We start from the raw sequence: 21197 nt of genomic DNA, 5'->3' as shown, positions 1-21197 counted from the left end.
TAAGTGTTGGATTAGTGTCTAAGTCCATAACTATTTTGGTATGTACTTGACCCGATGGTGCATGGACCTTTTGGGTTGCCTTCACCAAAGCAACTTGATTGGAGAAATAATAGAGAAAGAGGTTATTATGATTTATTAATATGTTATAAGAATAATATATTAAAGGAGTAATCATATTTGTTTAATTAATATTGGTCAATAATTAATTAAGAATTAATTTTGTGATCAAATGTAATTAATTAAACTAGAGGGGCTGAATTGTAATTATGTGATAGTTGCAAAATAGGGCAATGGTTATCCTTGTTAAAGGATGGACGAATTCAAGGATAAGGATATCCTTGAAATCTTCCAAGGTCCAAGAGATAAGGGTTTTCAAGGCTTATCTTGTGGTTGCTTGGTGGGCAAGTAACTGGATAAGGATAAGGACTGAAACCCTAATCCCAACCCTATATAAATACCCCTAAGGCCTTAGGATTTCGTGAACTTGATCCCTAGAGCATCTAAGGACGAATTTCTACCTCTCTCCTCTCTCTTTATGCCTTCTCCATTTGCTCTTGGTGTTTGTAAGCCATTAGAGGCATTACACTTGTGGTGCTTGCTTTCAAGACTTTGGGTTTGAAGATTTAAGTTGTTATTACAATATAACAACAAGAGGTATGTAATCTAACCTTCTTGGTTAATTTCGAAAATAGCAATCATGATTAGGGTTTAATTATGTGTTCATAATGTTGTGTATCTAATAGTGAAAACATAGATCCAATGCTAGGGTTGCATGTATACATAGGATTGTTTGTATAAAACCCAACAGTGGTATCAGAGCCTTTGGTTAACTTGTTTTCAATTAGTTTATTCAATTGTATGAACTTGACACATTAGGGTTTATTGCCAATAAACCCTAGGAGGCTAAGGTTTTTCGAGATTAGGGCTTGCAAACCCTAATTTGCAAGAGTTTGAATAAGATCTTCAAATCCTTTCCTTAAACCCTTAAATTTCGAAATATAGGGTTTGTTTTAATCCCTTGATTTTCGAAATTAGCCTCCTCCCCAAGATAAGATCCTAAATTTTAGGGATTTGGATTATCCCATATCTTGTAATTATCCTCTAATTGTTATATATGTATAAATGGTAATTATCCTCATGATTTAGATAATCCCTTATGATTTAATAATTAAATTAATAGTCTAATTCAAGATAATTATTAAATCAAGGTTTTTAATATTTAAAATTTTAATTTATATGTCATAAATTCGAAAATTTTAAGAGAAATTAAAGCTAAATTGTGTTGAAATGTTTCAAAACTTGCCCTCAAGTTTTGGAATTTAAAAGTTGATTAAAAGTTTAATTATGAATGTTAAATTCTAAAACTCTAGTATAGTTTTGAAAAAGTTCAAATCACACCCTTATGGTTTTATTAATTAATTAAGGTGTATAATTAAAAGAAGTTTAATAAATCCATAAAAGTTTTGGTTACAATTAAAAGTATAATTGTTATATTTGACCACCTAGTATTTTTAAAGTGTAAAACACAACCTATACTATATATAACATTAAAAGTCTAACATTATATATATGTATAAGTAAAAGTCAGTCTTACCGTTAGTAGGCCTCATTCACGAAGCTGGTCTATAAGGGGTGTTTAAGGAAATTGCCTATAAAATGGCGATTGAATGGGTATCCACTCTTACCCACCGCACTCTTGACTAGTGGAGGGTCGTTAGCCGAACGGGTAGGATAGGACAAAAACCTTCCATTGTAAGTATAATGAAGTACAAAAGTAACTAAATGTTTTACAAATTCCCAATCTTAGTTACTTAGGCAAAAGTGAATTGATGCAACTCCATGAAATTACACTTTGTGCCCTTGCAAAGACGTTAGTGGAGCGTGTGTGGTTTACCGGCACACTAAATGGTTCTAAGAAAAGGTAGCAAAGGGTGACTCAATGTTTGTCATAGTTCGGTGGAGCGTGTGTGGTTTACCGGCACAGCGAATAGGTGACTGTAACATGTGAGGGCACCATGTAAGTTTGCATGGTTATTCACACCCGCTTTGTGATCCTCGACATCCCAGTCACAAACAAGATGGGCGTATCGAGATTTAAACATGCCATTGAAAGTTCAATGAATCTCAAAGGATCTAGGAGTTTTCATAGATTTAAAACTTAAATTCTTTTTCGTTTTTTGTGGTGGAAATTAGTGAATCGTCATTCACTTACCTTCAAATATTCTGCAATTAGGGTTACGGCATCCCTCTCCCGAGTTGTAGAATATTGTGTTGGGTCCTAGCCTTAGTATCTCATTTGGGTGATTTACTAAGGACTCAATCAATCAACTAACTTGAATTCGTTTTCTCCCGTTTTGTAGATGTCAAAGTTTGACAACTATGGTCTTCTCAAATCCCGTGGAACAAGCATTCCACATGAAGATGATATTCCACGATTCAATCGAGGAACAAGAAATCATGCTTCATTTCCTCCACCTCCTCCAATTATTCTCCCTAACCCACAAGTTCGAAGGCTTGAAAAGTTCAAGATCACTCAAGCCCTTTTGGCAAGTAAACATAAAGAAGGAAAGTCGGTGTGTGCACACGTCCTAGGGATGAAGTCACACATTGATAAGTTAAGAATGTTGGGATCAGTTGTCTGTGAGGAAATGGCTGTTGATTGGGTTCTTCAGTCACTTCCTAACTCATATAGTGAGTTCGTAAGATCGTACTATATGATGAACCACGACGTGACCCTTATAGATCTCACCTATATGCTTATTGCTGCTGAATCAGAAATGTTTTGGCGCAATGGAAAAGCAAAATTGATTAGTGAATCTGCCTTCAAGGCCTCTATGGATATAGACAATGGCAACGAAAGATATTCTATGATCGAAAAGTTTGATCATAAGAGAAAGGCAATGTCTAAAGTAGTTCCATGTCAAGTTCCAAAGGAGTCAATTTGCTTCTATTGCCAAGAGAAAGGACATTGGAGACGAAGCTGCCCCATTTACCTAAGAGATCTAAGAGATGGGAGAGTCGAATCGTATGGCTCTAATAAAGGTAAAATCCATTAACTAACTCTTTTAAGCTTCTATTCTAGATTCTTAATACACAATGTGATAAGATTACAATTGATGTTTTGTAGGATCGAAGAAAAGAAAGGAAGCTTAAGGGAAGAAGTGAGCAAAATCTAACCGTGAAGAAATGGATTTCGATCGCATTACTTGAAAATTAGATTATTGAGCTACTACTTGGAGTTAGAATTAGATTGCTAAGAAAGATGTATTAGCATAGTTTTTCAATGAATTGCATTGTAAGGACAAATTTTTCCGCAATAAAATAAATTTTGATTTTATATTATTTATTTATCCTTGCAATGGCGTATATGAAAAATTGATGTTTGAATGTTTCTATTATTAGCAATAATGGATTTAGTTCTTATTATGTTATTTATGGAAAGTCGAGAGTTTACCAAATAGGGAGAGTTTCTCATCGCCCAAGTTTCAATTGGACAGAAACTCGAAATCATGCAACTTGGTTGCACGATGAATGAGGAATTTCATATTTGGAAATTAGGCTAATTCATTGATAAAGTGTCAAGTGAAGGACTAGGAGATCGAATACACAAAGTTGCGTGTTGATCAAGTCCACCATAAGAGTAACAAAGATATTCGTCGTGATTTACTAAAGGTTTAGTAAATGTGATTATACTTACAAGATTAAGTGTAATTCTAGAAAGGAACGAATAAGAAGAATCAAGTAGGCAGAAAGATAAAAGTTTCTACATTCTAAGAAGAAGGGAGAGTACCTTTTATGCTTTATGATGGGTCTTAATGATTAAGAACCATATCTCAATTGATCCTCTAAGTAAATCTTAGCACAATTGTATGTTTAAGAAGAGGAATCAAGGATTGAAGAAATGGTTAAATCAAGAAGTCTATCATACTTCATTCCAATAACAAGTCTTAAAGTTAAGATTGTGACAATAAGTGACAAGTATTAAGAAGGTTTATAACATTCATCAAATGTGGAAAGTTGTGACGTCTTGGATAAGACAAAGACCAACTAGGTCCAATTTATGAAGTGTTTTGATAAAAGCTACACTAACTCTTGAATATTTGTTTGTCAAGAAATGGTTATTGACAAAAGAATCTTATATGTCAAGGAGTCAGTGGGAGTTTTAATGGTCTTGAAAAGGTTCAAGAACAAATCAAATAAACCTTACCGATTATCACTAGCACACGAGTTGTGGTTTACAACCTATCGTGTTGACATTTTTTTATTTCTATGCCATTCCAATTGAGTTAATTATGCATGTGAGTTCTATGAGTTCTCATTTTGAACGCATAAAAGGCAAGGCACCTTAATCAATGAAAGGTACATTAATAGGAAAGGGTGAGCTGCTTAACTACTTGGAAGACGTGGTGGGCAGCTGTGCTACCATAAGGCAAGAAATCAAGATTAAGAAATTTCGATCCATATGAGTTTGAATTTGTCGTAAACTTTGTTTTTAACAAATTCACATGGATAGGAACACATACACCGTTTAAATCTAAGTGTCATAAGGTTTCCTCCTTCATGAAAATGATTGTGAAGAAATGCTTTCACTAAGAAAGATTTTAAGAAGATAGTGATTGTAAAATTGCATTCTCAAATTCGATCATGGTTACGGTATCCCTTTCCATGATTTGAGTTATGAGGTTTGGCAGTTAGTCTTAATTGTTTAGACACACATATGAACTATCTAAGGCAAAGGTGTATAAGTTCAAAAAAGCCTTGATAAAGGATTATCAAAGCATTAAGTATTAAAAACATGAACTTAAGAAATTCAATAGGTATTGTTTTTCTGAAAGTTAAGATGTTTATGAATACATGTCGAAGCTAGTGGGAGCATAAGTGTTATATTTTATAATAATCATCATGATAGTGGGAGCATAAATGTTATGATTGTATGATTATTAAGGCACGTATTGCAAGTTGGCAATATTAATTATAGAAAACAAGAGTTATACCTTGCAAAGTTGTAAGGGTTGTAAAGTTGTTTTGCTATAATTAAAGGAGAGAATATTATGCTTCATTTCAAATCTAAAGGATTAGGTTGAGAAATGTTAATAAATTTAGTCAAGAGTACATAGTGTGTTCTTAAAATTTCGATTATGATTACGGCGTTCCTCTTCACAATTTGAATTTTGAGAACATAGCAAATAAAACATTATGCGTCGTGTCCCATACGCTTCAGGTATAGGATCGATTGCAAATGCTTTAATGTTTGACCATTCTAAACTTTTCCAAATGTCGAGCGCATTTAGAGGGAAAAGGGACTAGAATTGGTTTTGACTAAAATAATTAAACAACTATCAAAGGACAATCCAAAGTTCGACGAGGATTGGTTGCTTGTGAGTAGTTGGAAGTATAGTATTAGAAAATATGGAAATGTTTCCATATTGGATGGACCATATCGACTCTATTATGAATAGAAAAGATTCTATTAAGAATGAGTTGTCATATGGAACATATGGAAGTGTGTCCATATTGGGAATTGAATATTGAGAAATCTATGACTAGATTAGAAACTTCTATGCAAAAGGATGTTCAAAGAATGTACTTTGAGTGAGAGACATCACGTCTATGGAATTGTCTTGTAACAATCTCCGATAGAGGACTTTGTAATATCATTAGCAATAGTCTTTGGTGCAGTGACATTACGAAATGATAGTTGCATAGAATTTTAGAATCTAGCATATTCTATAAGTAACAAGAATTTGATATTATTTAACTTATGAAAAACGGATTTGGAGTTGTGAAATGAGAATGATTGGAAATGTGTTCAATTTGATCTATTTCACAAAGTGGGAACCATAGGTAAACATTGTGTGCATGCTAGGAGCATGGGACAAGTGTAATAATTCAAGTAAGAAGTTGATTACCCAAAACGACAAATAATGAGTAATCGATATGGTGATAAATAAAAAGTGTTTTATTTATACTCAAAGGTTTGAGGCCATATGGGATTAGTATTATTCTTGTGTTTCACATTTGCATGTTTTGACTTCCAGAATAATTGAATTTATTAAGAATAATCGAATTATTCTAACGGGCCACAGTCGTTCATATGTTGGAAGTAGATATGAATGAAGACTGTTGTGAATTGGTGTGTGGATTGTCTCAAAGAGTATTAGACATAAGCAAATGGTTGTTGCAACGTTCATGAGTGCTTATGAATATGATTTGAGCATTGGATTAAACCCACGCTCACTTGGATCACTCCATGGATTGTATCACGAGTGATTGGTGAGACGATAACATCTTATATTCTTGAAACCGAGATGTGTGAGTTGTATCTTGCGAATTGGTTGCCCATTGATAATATGTAAACACACTAGTAACTTGGTGTTATAAAACATATTGTTGTGTGTGATTCGGAGAGTGAGTGCAAGCAAGCATTGTATCAAAGTTTATCCGTTCCTTTTATTCAAAGTAGGATAAAAGCGATATCTTTGGGCCCCTCGATGGTTTAGTGATGACAAACGTAAATGCTCGGCCGGGCTAGGGCTAATTTGATTTGTTCAATTAGCCAGTCATTATAAATCGGGAATCGAGATATAGTACAAAGAGAATGATTTGAAATCATATCTCATATGATATCTAGAATGGAGGAATATATGATCCCTTATCTAAGGACATGCGTATCTGATAGGATCAGAGTTGACAACGGTTTTGGAAAGCTACGATTGCAGATCAGGATCTGAAGTCATACGCATAATAGTTGTTAGACTTATCCAAGTGGGAGACTGTTGGATTAGTATCTAAGTCCATAACTATTTTGGTATGTACTTGACCTGATGGTGCATGGTCCTTTTGAGTTGCCTTCACCAAAGCAACTTGATTGGAGAAATAATAGAGAAAGAGGTTATTATGATTTATTAATATTTTATAAGAATAATATATTAAAAGAGTAATCATATTTGTTTAATTAATATTGGTCAATAATTAATTAAGAATTAATTTTGTGATCAAATGTAATTAATTAAACTAGAGGGGCTGAATTGTAATTATGTGATAGTTGCAAAATAGGGCAATGGTTATCCTTGTTAAAGGATGGACGAATTCAAGGATAAGGATATCCTTGAAATCGTCCAAGGTCCAAGAGATAAGGGTTTTCAAGGCTTATCTTGTGGTTGCTTGGTGGGCAAGTAACTAGATAAGGATAAGGACTGAAACCCTAATCCCAACCCTATATAAATACCCCTAAGGCCTTAGGATTTCGTGCACTTGATCCCTAGAGCATCTAAGGACGAATTTCTACCTCTCTCCTCTCTCTTTATACCTTCTCCATTTGCTCTTGGTGTTTGTAAGCCATAAGAGGCATTACACTTGTGGTGCTTGCTTTCAAGACTTTGGGTTTGAAGATTTAAGTTGTTATTACAATATAACAACAAGAGGTATGTAATCTAACCTTCTTGGTTAATTTCGAAAATAGCAATCATGATTAGGGTTTAATTATGTGTTCATAATGTTGTGTATCTAATAGTGAAAACATAGATCCAATGCTAGGGTTGCATGTACACATATGATTGTTTGTATAAAACCCAACATTAAGAACCATATCTCAATTGGTCATCTAAGTGAGTCTTAGTACATTTATATGTCTAAGAAGAAGAATCAGGATTTGTGGAAATGGTTAAATCAAGAAGCCAATCATACTGCGTTCCAATATCAAGTCTTAGAGTTATACTCCAAGATTGTGACATTGAGTGACAAGTCTTAAGAAGGTTTATAACACTCAACAAATGTGGAATTTGGAAAAGTTTTCTTATTCTTGCACATTTGAAATTGGTAAGTTGTGCTGTCTTGGATAAGACAAAGACCAACTAGGACCTATTATGTGAAGTGTTTTGTCTTGATAATAACTACGCTAACTCTTGAATATTTGTTTGTTAAGGAATGTTTCTTGACAAGAGAACTTTATATGTCAAGGAGTCAGTGGGAGTTTTAATGATATTGAGAAAGGTTTCAAGAACAAATCAAGAATAAACTTTATCGATCGTCACTAGCACACGACTTGAGGTTTACAACCTATCATGTTGACATTATTTTGTTTTCTGTGCCATTCCAATTGAGTCAGTTATGTGTGTGAGTTCTATGAGTTCTCATTTGAGTACATAAAGACAAAGTACCTTGATCGATGGAAAGTACATTGGTGTGAAAGGATAAGTTGCTAAACTACTTGAAAGACATGGTGGGCACTCGTGTTACCATAAGGCAAGAAATCAAGATTAAGAAAGTTCAGTCCATATGAGTTTGGATTTGTTGCAAACTTTGGTTTTGGAAAATTCACATGGATAGGAACTCATACACCATAAAATCTAAGTTACATAAGATTCCCTCTTTCATGAAAATGACTGTGAGGAAATGCTTTCACTAAGAGAGATTTTAAGAAGATAGAAATTGTGAAAATTGTATTCTCAAATTCGATTATGGTTACGGCATCCCTTTCCATAGTTCGAATTGTGAGATTTGGCAATTAGTCTAACATTTGGGACTTATTGATAAAAGTTCTGAATAGTTTAGACACACATATGAGCTATCTAAGGCAAAGGTGTACAAGTTTAAGAAGCTTAGATAAAGGCTTATCGAAGCATCTGGTATTAGAAATATGAGTTTCGAAAATTCAATAGGCATTGTTTTCTGGAAGTTCAGTTGTTTTCTGAATACATGTCAAAGCTAGTGGGAGCATAAGTGTTATGCTTATATGATAATAATCATCATGATAGTGGGAGCATAAGTGTTATGCTTGTATGATTATTATGGCAAGTATTGCAAGTTAGCAATATTAATTATAGAAAAACAAAGATTCAATTTGCAAAGTTGCATGGGTTGAAAAGTTGTTTTGCTATAATTAAGGGAGAGAATATTATACTTCGTTTCAAAATCTAAAGCTTAGATTGAGAAATTTTAATAAATTTAGTCAAAGGATACATAGTGTGTTCTTAAATTTCGATTATGATTACGGTATCCCTCTTCATAGTTCGAATTGTGAGAATGTGACACATAAAATATTATGGCAAAAGATTGGTAAAGTATCATATCTTTATGTAAGACATTATGCATCGTGTCCCATACGCTTCGGGTATAGGATCGATTGCAAATGCTATAATATTTGACTATTCTTAAATTTTCCAAATGTCTAGCGCATTAAGAGGGAAAAAAGACTAGAATCGGTTTTGATTAAAATAATTAAACAACTATCAAAGGACGATTCAAAGATCGTTGAAGATTGGTCGCTTGTGAGTAGTTGGAAGTATGGTATTGGATGGACCATATCGACATTATTATAAATAGATAAGATTCTATTAAGAATGAGTTGTCATATGGCAAATGTGGAAATGTTTCCATATTGGGAGTTGGATATTGAGAGTCTATGTCTAGATTAGAATCTTTTATGCAAGAAGGATGTTCAAAGGAATGTACTTTGAATGTGAGACTTCACGTCTATGGAATTGTCTTGTAACAATTTCCAATAGAGTACTTTGTCATTTCATTGGCCAAGTCTTGGTGACTTTTGTGCTATGATTTTGTGAAAGGATCGTTACATAAAATGTTAGAATCTAGCATATTCTAGTAGTGGCAAGAACCTTGTGTTCTAACACTAATGACAAGGATTGGGAAATTGTGAAATGAGCATCATTGGAAAAGTTTTCAATTGATCTATTTCACAAAGTAAGGACCATATGAAACATAGTGTGCATGCTTTGTGCATGGGACAACTATTGTTTAATTTGAGTAATAAGTTGATTTTATGAAACAGTAAACGATGAATAATGAGTAATCAATATTGTGTTTAAATAGAAGTGTTTTATTTACTCTCACAAGTTTAGGTCCATATAGGATTAAGTATTATTGTTGTATTTCAGTTTGCATGTTTTGACTTCTAGAATAACTGGATTATTCAAACCTCGACAGTCGGTCATGCGTTGGAAGTAGGTATGAAGGAAGACTGTCATGAAGAGTCTGTAGATTGTCTAAAGAGTTTAGACATAACACAAGTTTGATGCAGAGTTCATGAGTGCTTTAATAAGATTAGAGTATTGGATTAAACCCACGCTCACTTGGATCACTTCATGTATTTTTCACGGGTGATTAGTGAGACGATAATATTGTATATTCTTGAAACCGAGACGTGTGAGTTGTTATTTGTTGGTTGGTTGCACATTGATAATAAGTAAACACACCAGTAACTTGTTGTTATAAAACTTATTGTTGTGTGTGATTCGATCAGTAAATGCAAGCGAGCATTTGAGTTGAGGTTTATCCATTCCTTTTACCCAAAGTGGGATAAAAGCGATATCTGTGGGCCCCTCGATGATTTAGTGATGACACCTAAGCGCTTGGCCAAGTCGGGACTAAGTTGATGTGTTCAATTGTGGTCTGTTGTCAGTCGTCATATATCGGAAGTCCGGAAACAGTATAGAGAGAATGATTGAAATTCATGTCTTATGTTTATACGATATCTTGAGAATGGAAGAATACATGATCCCTTATCTAAAGGACACGCGTATCTAATAAGATCAGAGTTGACAACGGCTTTTGGAAGCTACGATTGCTGATCAAGTTCTGAAGTCATACGGAAAATAGTTATTAGACTTATCCAAGTGGGAGACTGTTGGATTAGTGTCTAAGTCCATAACTATTTTGGTATGTACTTGACCCGATTATGAGCATGGTCCTTTTGGGTTGCCTTCACCATAGCAATATGTAGGATCATTTAAGGAGAGAAAGGTTTAAATATGATTTATTAATATATTATGAGAATAATATATTAAAGGAGAAATCATATTGTTTAATTAATATTAGTCAAGAATTAATTAAGAATAAATATTATGGCTAAAAGAGATTAATTAAACTTAAGGACTGAAGTTGTAATTATAAGATAATTATAATTGGGCTGTGGATCACCTAATAATATATAGGTTGGACGAATTCTATGGGAAGCCCATTAGAAATCGTCCAAGGGATATGTTAAAGGAGTCCATGGGCTGCTTAGGGCTTAAGCAGCAAGATTAGGGTTTCCTAGTTGTAAACCCAAATAACCTACATGTATATAAAGGTCCCATATGCCCCAAAAACGTGGCTAAGAGTTCCTTTAGGGTTTCTAGACATTTTGGGTAGCCTCCTCTCTCCTCCTCTTCATCCAAGTTGCTTAGTGGTGTTTGTGACTCCATTAGAGGTGCAACACTTGAGGCACTAAGCTTTCTGAAGCCAATGATTGATTGTTATTGCTATATAACAATCAAAGGTAATTACTAAACCCTTATTTTAGTTCTTATTTGATAAATCTAGGGTTTATAGCTTTGGATATTCAATTGCATGTTCATTAGACAAACTAGATCTAAAAGCTATTAGGGTTTGCATGCACACCATAGGAATGATGTTTTGCTGAAAACCCATCAGTTGGAACCCAATTATTAATTGAGTGTTATTTTGATGTTGACAGATTCAGGAATCTATCATCCAACATCTAGGGTTTTGTCAGCAGGACTTCAGCAGTGTGAGGTGAGTTTTCCTCCATTAGGAACAGGTCCAAGGCACCAATGCCGACCCGTTTATGTATATAGAGTATGCTAGGCTTCGGTCCGATGTCGGGGTAGCCCGATGCAGATTGTATGTTTTCGGACTTCGGTCCGATGTCGGGGCATTCCCGAGAAGAGTATATGTATTTGTGATTCACACATGTTATGTGTTATGTATGTCGGGGTAAGCCCGATGCAGAATTAGTTTATATATACCGGAATTTGGTCTGATGACGGGGCAAGCTCGAGGAAGTTTATTATGTTTATGTGTTATATGTTTATGTGATATGTGTTATGATATGTATTCCGGACTTCGGTCCGATGTCGGGCGGGGCCCGATGCCAGATTAGTTAGATGCTGGGCGGGGGCCGATGCAGTGGGCAAGGCCCAATATGTGTTAGTATGTGATGGTATGGTATGTGGTAGTTTGGGGGAGCTCACTAAGCTTCGTGCTTACAGTTTTCAATTTTGGTTTTAGGTACCTCGGTTTTCAAAAGAAGAGATCGGGAAGATTGCAGTGCACACACCATTTGTTCAGTTTGGGATGTTTATACTCTGATATATTTGACATATGTTATGATATTCTTGAGATATACGATTTATGATTTTTATATGTTGCAAGATAATTATGGTTTTATTAATGATTTAAAATGAAATTTTTAGATTGTATTTTTGGGATGTTTCATTATACTTCAAGTTAGGTTTCATTATCAACTCCTTCAAAAAGTGTCTTGCTAGCCATCTAGGGCTCAGTAAATTTGAAATATTGAAATTTCTAACACATTTGTGATCATCAACTAAGGTTTTAATCTGAAAAGACCTTTCTTGAGTCATCCAAGAAGCATAAACTCTGAATGGACATGGTTGGGACTTCATCTTAGAAGCACATTTGGCAACTAATCTCACAGTGTCACACTTCGCAAATGTAATGTTATACCCTGCCTTAATAGCATAATTAGTGAGACATTGTTGCAACTGATGTGATTGTTCATACCTTTCACCAACAAAGTGCTTCATCTTATTCTACTTAATTGATGGATTGTGAATTGGGAAGCCTACACCACCCACATCTCCCAAATGAAGATCATTAGCCCTTTTCGTGTCATCGATTTCCTTTTCTGACCCAAACCTTTCTTCATCTTCATCAGAAGCGCCATTGTCTTCATCGGCGTCATTATCTTCCTAATCAGAACTGAAGTTAAAAAGCATCCTTGCATCTCTCTTTACCCTATGCCTTGAAATCATCTTCCATTTCCACATCTATGTGCTTAGTATCGAGCACTTCCTCATTATCCTCGTATTCTTCAGAGTCGTATTCTTCAGATGATTCTTGGTGAACTTTCTCTGATTCGACACCCATGAATAAAAATGGTTGGGGTTTACCTTCGTTTCTCTCGGTATAACCCCACTTCCTTCGTGTTTCTCTTTGTAAAACCCTAGCCTTTTTCTCTCAATCGGTTTACCCCAGACGACGAACGAAGTGGAAATGGAAGGGTAAAACCCTCATTTACACGTAAGGTGCCACATACGCATAGTACCAGTGGGGTACCGGCTAACCCAATAATTATCCCGTTTTGATTATTTTTACCAGTAATTAGGACTTAATTGGAATATATATATATATATATATATATATATATATATATATATATATATATATATATATATATATATAATTGATTATAGGGTCGATACATTAGCATTTTATTACAGTTTTATTATAATTTAATGAAACATATATACAACAATTAGCCACCTAAGGGCAACACTAACAAGCAAATATAATGTTTTAATTTTATTTTTTAATTTATGAAATAACATTATAAGAAAATAGCTATATAACGTATGAAATGGTGGAGTGATTGAGTGAAAGATAATATGTTCTATCGATGTAGGCTAATATGAAGTAATAATATATATAGCCACACCCAATAACCTAAATAGGCCGTTATTTTTATATGTATTTCTTTCTTATAATCAATGTGTCGTAACTGTGGAAAAAAATGAATATTAACATTTAATGCTTCAACTTTGAAAATACAATAGCCCTTGATAAAGTTACTTTATCATATTCAATAATGGCAAGATGGAGAGAGTCCACCGTTTTCATCCTTCCTAATACTATAGGATGTGGTATAACTTGTGTACTTCCACCTCATCTTTTCCAACAAATGAAAATTCACCTCCCTACTTACACCCTTTGGTACAATTTATAATGCATATGGTACAAGTGGAGTGAAAAATAAAGTGGGCAACGGTTCATCTAACCCTTTCAACCCGCATTTTTGCAGTACCACAAGAGAGGAAACAGTATTCCTAGAGGTACCAGCAGTACCGCTTTGCACTCTTACAAATTTAATTACAACTTCTTAATATTAGTAACATGAAGAATATCCTTTAAGTAATTAAGTACAAAGTTTTTTTTTTTTTTTTTTTTTTGGAAGTAGATTGTATGTCCACTTCATGCACAATTTCTTCTAGCCGCAAACATGCTCAATAGTCCCAAATATAATACTACTAATCATCATATATTGTAACACTTCCTACACACATTTCTTGTATCATTCTTATGTTCAATTCTTAAGTTCCATTTCAATTTTCTTGTTATTCACTTGATTCGTATTCTACATGAGATTCTTGCAAAACATCTTGATATGACCTTTGTCGGTTGTCACCATACTTATAACAACAACCTTTCTTTTGAATGTTTGTGGAGGGAGATGAATTACATGTCCTCTTCTTGCCTTCCTTTTTCCCCCAAAAGTCAACATTCTTTTTTGGATTTTCTCTTCAACTTTTTCCAAGTTCGATCCAAAGAATAATTCCTCTATAACATCAACTTTTTCTTGAGTTCGTGATAAGATGGGGTTAGATTAGAATGCGCATAAACTTTTTCATAAATTTCACATGATTTCTTGATTTTAGAGACAAAAAGAAATTCATCAACTTGATCAATGATAAAAACGGTGTATGGATTGATGGCTAAGATATATATTCATATACAACCCCAAAAACACTGTGCATTATTCATTGAGATTCCATAGAAGATCCACTTATTACAAGAAATGAAAAGTCATTGGCAAAAACAAAGGGGTTTTGGTGCCACAGGGAGATTATACATTAAAAACAAAACTCAGAGTGAAAAAAAACCTAGCTACAAAAACAACATTTCGAGCAAACCCATTAACTTACTTTTCCGTGCTACTACTTCTTTATATATCAAAAAAAAGCTCCATTTATCTTTATATATGTCTCTCAAAGAAGCTCCATTTGAGGGTGGAATTGGATTGCCATATAGGGACTACTACTGGATATTCAAAATCCAGAGTGTGTACAGTGTATGTTAGTTTGCCATTTTTGAAGATGTGGGAAGTGAGAAAAAACCTCAAAAGAATCGCCTCCTGAAATTCCGTGTGGTTGCTTGATATGAGCGCATGAGCAATCCGACACCAATGCCGATTCCGAGACACATTCCGAGGCCAATTCCGACTCCAACTCTTACACCGGCATTGAACCATGTAAGCTGTCCATCTTCATCGTAATACATCTCCTCTGAATAATAGCTTGGCCCTACTTTACCTTCTGATTCATACCCATCGGCTTCTTCCCCTGATGTATGCTGCTGGACAAGAAAACATATCAGTAATCAGATAGCAGATTAGTAATAAGGAAGAAGATAACTGATAACATGTTCAAGTTACCGGTAATTTGCGTTGCCGGAGAACCCCATTGTCCCTCAAAGGTTCCTTATCGACTTCTTCTTCATCCTCCGGAATAGCATGGAGCATCCCATGTCTTGAACCACCGCGTCTCCGGGGACTAACTTGAATAGTTTTGGTCAATATCACTGGTACAGAGGAGCAACATCCTGCAATGTAAACTTCGATCGACGGGGAAGAAGTACCAAACTTTGACAAATTTGCAGCGTAGAAATCCATACTCCAACCTGTTTTTGATCCGTTGTTATTGTGATTGTGATGATGATGAGTATGAGTATTGCCGTTATCTAAACTCCCATTGCTCCAAGTTGGTTCAATCCTCTCCAAAGACCCACACAAGATCATCTCCCTGTCATCTCCTTCGTTTTCAATCACCTCAAATTCAATCGCCCCAGTGACCCTAATATTATCGGTGCTAACATACGTCACTTCCGACGACTCCTTGTCGACACGGTCCCTTCGTAACGTTACTAAAGCAGTGTTAGCTGACGGAACCCTAAATCCATTAATCTCGAGTGACACGCCGATTTCACGGCGTAGGTTCCGCAGCGTTAAATGTTCCGGCACGGTGTTCACGGCGCACGGCGTGATTCGGACGTAGAACAGCCGAATTTCGAGCCAACCTGACGTCGTTTGATGATGAATATTACCTGAACCATTCACTACCCTGTAATTGAACGGTTTGTATTCTGCTAGCGACAAATTACTCTCCTCTCGATCCATTGAATCCACAAATGGTGATTCCAAAAACAAATTTCATATAACCTCCGAAAACTCAAGTTTTTCCGCTTTCCGGAACAAGAGATTGAGGATTTCGTAGAGGTTTGTGAGAATTTGGTGAGAAGAAAACCAGAAATTAGGGTAATTTGAGGGACGATTGAATTGGGATTTCGAGATGGAGAATGGGAAGCACAGAGATTTTTTGTTTTTGGGCTTAAGGAACTGCTGGATGTACACGCGCCACTCCACGCGGCGGAGATTTCTACGACACGTGTGTGAGATGTGCCATCAAGATGTACAGGTCAACAACGTTAACAAGTTTTGCAATTTACAATTTTGTCCTGATTTTTTTAATGATTTTTTTTACTCTCTCAAATCGCAAAAGAAAAAAAAAAGCATTTGTACCCTTTATTCTTCGAGTCATGTCACCTTAACTATTGTAATATAAGAAGATATAATTGTCAGCATTGGTTTCATTTCAATAACATGTGTTATTTTATGTATAGTACTTTCTTCATTTTATATTAACAGGGAGGTAGTTAATGTAATTTTCACACTTCCCTTCACACGAAAATGCAAGGAGAATATGGCAACATGAGAAAAACCACTTCGAGTTTTAACTTTTTGCCAAAAGAACCTCCCTTAAACACATTTTCCCAATGCATAAAGCATGAAACCCATGAAGAGTAAAACTTCTTCAAGAATTTCATACAATCTACTTGATTTCTTCCATGAACCTCAAAGTATCCATACATGGTGAGTTCAGAAAAACCCATGTTGAAAATGAACCAGAAACGCCTCCTTTTCACCAAGTTACCTCTAATGGCGTTTTCTGTCCTCATGGTCATCTTCATCATCTTCAACCTCTACATAAAAAACCCATTTCAACATTCATCAAATGTCCAAAACTACCCTTCAACAAAGCGATTCAACCTCCTAATAGGGATCCTAACTCGAGCAGATAAACATGAACACCGCCATTTCCTTCGCCTCATCTATGGAATCCAATCCTCTCCCATAGCTCAAATAGACCTCAAATTTGTATTCTGCAACCTCACAAAACAAGAACAAAGAGTTCTAATCTCCCTCGAGATCTTAAAATTCAATGACATTATCATTCTCAACTGTTCAGAAAACATGAACGATGGGAAAACCTACACATACTTCTCTTCACTTCCAAATATTCTATCTCACCCTTATGATTATGTCATGAAAGCAGATGATGATGTCTATTTTCGTCTTTTACCACTCGCATCATCCCTCCAACCACTTCCAAGATCGGATTTGTACTATGGGTTTGTGATTCCATGCCAAAGTATGGATCCGTTTGTGTCGTATATGTCCGGAATGGGGTTTGTTTTATCATGGGATTTAGTGGAATGGATTGCAAATTCGGATATTCCTAGGAATGATACAATTGGCCCTGAGGATAAACTGGTTGGAAAATGGTTAAATCTTGGGAAAAAAGCAAGAAATAGGGTTTCTAATAAGCCTGCTATGTATGATTATCCTGGCATGAATGGCAGGTGTTCACATGAGCTTATTCCTGAAACAATAGCCGTTCATAAGCTCAAAAGATGGGATCAATGGCTTGATGTGATTCAGTATTTTAATGTTACTAAAGATCTTAATACATCGAAGCTTTACAATGGTTTGAACTTTGACTCGGTTTTCAATTTAAAAATGTAAAATTTGTTCCTTTTATTATTGTTAAATGTTATCGATCATGCTTTTCATATAGATATAGCGGCTTAAAATCAGGATAGTCGACTGTATTTACCCCATTATCTAATTTTTTTTTTTTCCTTTTGATCCGTTGTTGATTGTATGAAATAATTCAGTTTCAATAGTTGACGATGTAATTTCTACATAAAAACACAATGTAGACAAAGAATGTGCATTTCTTTATTATCTTTCTTCATACATGTTAGCTCTCGCTCTTTACAATAATTCATCGGTTTTTTATTGGAATCTTGTTTTCTTTCAATTATACTTTCTTGGAAGAACAGGAAGTTATGAAGCCATATGATCTTGAAGTAGACATTGCCATCAAACCTTTATGCTCCAAATAGCTTGAAATGAAGCAACAAATTCGTCAACACTTTTTTGTCGTCCCAAAGCAGGACTCGATAATTATTATAAATCCGGTCTTTTTCTTACCTTTGAAGAGTGGATTGCGAACTTCTGCTAGACAAAAATAAATAAATAAATAAATATTTGTCTAAAAACCAAATTTTATAAATTATAATTAAAAATGTATATATTTAGATGACATGCCTCGTAGTTGGCGTTGTTGTAAGCTTCGCTTTTGGCACTGGTGTAGATTGAACCTCATCAGTACCAATAGGCACAATCCTAACCTGTGACATTATATTGAATATTAAAAAATAATAATAATAAATAAAATGCCATCAATTATAGGCAAATATATATATATGTACCAAATTCTTGTAATGCAGATTGTAAAATAATTCAATGTATCTCTGTTTCGCTTCTTTATGTTCCTTATTTATCCGCTTCCAGAATGCATAAATGTTCCTCATATTCAACACTTTATTCGCATAAATCTTCCACGTGTAGCTAAAAAATCACAAAAAAGAATAATAATAATTAATACCAAATGACAATTTTACCCTTAACCGGTTAAAGAAACACTATTACCACTCATATATATGTTGCAAACCACTACAAGAAAAATCATAAATAGCTACGGAAAGTTACTATGGAATCAAAATCCGTTGTTATTTTACTACGGAATATGCTACAAAACGACTTGTCGTAGCTATTTTGCTACATAAATGGTTACGGAATTGCATTATGTAGCTAAATCTTAAGTAACTATGTAAAATTGTTACATAATCTAAATTTATAGTTATTTTACTACGGAATATGTTACAAAATGGTTGGTTGTAACTAATTTGCTACGGAAATGGCTACGGAATTGCATTTCCTAGCTAAATCATGAATAGTTGCTACAAAATTAAAATCTGTAGCTAGTTTACTACAAATAATGCTACAATTTTTTTGGTTGTAGCTAGTTCTCTATGAAACTTGTTATAAAATCCATGTATGTAGCTAGTTGGCTACACAATTGGCTACGAAATAAAAATACGTAGCTAGTTAGCTATGGAATTGAGATTCGTAGTTATTTTGCTAGGAAAATTTGCTACAAAATAAAACTTTGTAGCTAATCTATTATGAAACTTGTTACAAAAAGGTGAATTTGCAAAATAGCTACGAAATCAAAATCCATAAGTATTTGGTTATGGAAAATTCTGTAGTCAAGTAGTTACGAAATATGTTTCCGTAGCAAAATATATAAGATTATTGAAAAAAATATATTAAAATACACAATTATCTTTGAAAACTCAACAACGAAAATAAAATCTTATTTTTAATTGTTTTGAAATTTTAATTATAATATAATTTATACATTATAAATATTCTGTAATTTTTAGATTTCGATGACATACATTTGTTAATTTTCATATAATAATATTATCACCATATTTTTTAGGTTTTGAAAATTATTACCCTTAAATCAAAATTTATTTACCCTCTGCCTTGTACCAGCTTTTTCTTAAAAAAAAAATTTAATTTAATTTATTTTGGTTTTTTAGTAAAAAAAATAGAATGAGAATCCTTTGATGAACTTGAACCATTTGTTTCAATGTTTTATTAAGAATAAATTACTAAATCCATACAAATCTACTTCCTCCGACCCCAAATTAAAGTTATCATGATTTAAAAATATCCCGTTCAAAAATATTTCGTTTTTAATATACTTTATCACTTTTCATTTAATGCCCTTTATTTTCTATTAAAATAACAAAATCTACCTTCCACTTTCCACTTTATAGTTTTTATTTTACTGTTTTGTTTATTAATTTGTTTTATTAACTAAACTTATTTTTTGTATATATAAAATAAAACACATGGTAATTATTATTATTTTCAACATTGTCTTTTTTCAATGATTGAGAATTTTAAAGTGCTCAACACCAAATAAAAAATGTTAAAACTTTCTTAACCATATAACAAAAAATAGTAAAGTTTAAATAGAACATTAAGGGTGGATTTTGAAAAATCTTTGCAAGTTGAGGGACAAATTAATCGATTGGACATTAAAATCGATGACTGTTGTTTGTAGAATTAATTTTATCTTGTCATTTGACCTTTATATACGAATCCTTCGTGCATATAGGAGTACCCAAAATTTTTTGACCAGTCTTATTAAGGGCAAATGGGTCAGATCACATGACCCAAATAAGTCTTCTTCCCCAAATCAGAGGTATCCGGATCAAACTTTTCAATCGTCGATCGCATTCCTCATTCCCCAAACGGTTTATCGATCGGAGCTCCTCGCACTCTCATTTGCTTTGTCGTTCTCCTCCTGCTCCGTCAACCTGTAGATTTTTCTCGATCGTCTTCATCCCTACCAGGTAACATTCTTCTCTCTTCTTTTTGCTCCATTTTCTCTTTCTATCATCCAATGACTCAAAGGATATTGATCTCTCCATTAGATTATTCAACATAAATAAGTCATAAGTTTCTTATATGCTCAAATGGTAAGAAGAATCATGCATTGTGAACGAATGACAATCTGTTTCATTCACTGCTTTACATTATTTAACCAACGATCATACAGACCCGCACCTCATACTTGTCATCCAATTTTTGTTTTTAATTTGACAGTTACAGAGCTTAACGTCGGTATCTTTTAACTTATCACTAATTCAAAAACCCTAGAAATAAACTGTTAGTAGCGTTCTCCAGTTGTAAATTTATTTGTTTTGCAATCGATTATCTACTTGCAATGCAGATTGATTGAACAGTTCTTAACTTTTATGTGGTAGTTGAGAAAATCAATCGATTGAGTCAAATTGTTTGCCAATTTAGTGGTTTCACGCCTGATTGCTGAGAAAAAAAATATGATTTTTGATCGGCATTTACATGAACCAATTTCTAATTAGCGATGACATTGCTCTTGATTATAGTCCCTCTGCTTGGAATATCGTATGTCTATTCGGGATTTGTGATTAGTTTGTTTGATTATAGTCTTCTGAGATCTTTTACCATGTTTAATCGTCAAATCAATGTCTCTTGGACTTGTTGCTATTTTTGTATTGCATTCACCGTTCCTGACTAGAGTCCATTTCTGTAATTTGTGAGGATACCTGTGATTTTTTACTTCTTATTTTGGGAT

General features: G+C 34.2%; 2 protein-coding genes across 3 annotated transcripts; one reads left to right on the top strand and one right to left on the bottom strand.

The window, feature by feature from the left end:
• Positions 1-14552: 14552 nt before the first annotated feature.
• LOC111878541 (uncharacterized protein At1g01500) lies at positions 14553-16230 on the bottom strand. 2 transcript variants are annotated; one of them, XM_023875057.3, is made up of 2 exons: positions 15254-16230; positions 14553-15174 (listed from the first exon to the last, which is right to left on the bottom strand). In XM_023875057.3, exons 1-2 carry the CDS (start codon positions 15992-15994, stop codon positions 14938-14940), a joined length of 978 nt encoding a protein of 325 aa, XP_023730825.1. In that variant the 5' UTR covers positions 15995-16230; the 3' UTR covers positions 14553-14937. The 2 variants fall into 2 exon arrangements, with proteins under 2 accessions (XP_023730825.1, XP_023730826.1); XM_023875058.3 differs by having other exon boundaries at positions 14553-15171.
• Positions 16231-16705: 475 nt separating this feature from the next.
• LOC111878566 (beta-1,3-galactosyltransferase pvg3-like) lies at positions 16706-17766 on the top strand. The gene has a single exon (XM_023875086.3). It carries the CDS (start codon positions 16745-16747, stop codon positions 17678-17680), a length of 936 nt encoding a protein of 311 aa, XP_023730854.1. The 5' UTR covers positions 16706-16744; the 3' UTR covers positions 17681-17766.
• The last annotated feature ends 3431 nt before the right edge of the window (positions 17767-21197 follow it).

Source organism: Lactuca sativa, chromosome 4 (genome assembly GCF_002870075.4).
Source record: "Lactuca sativa cultivar Salinas chromosome 4, Lsat_Salinas_v11, whole genome shotgun sequence".
Taxonomy (NCBI): domain Eukaryota; kingdom Viridiplantae; phylum Streptophyta; class Magnoliopsida; order Asterales; family Asteraceae; genus Lactuca; species Lactuca sativa.
Note: the sequence above shows the minus strand (reverse complement) of the source record. Positions and strands in the feature narration are given on the sequence as shown.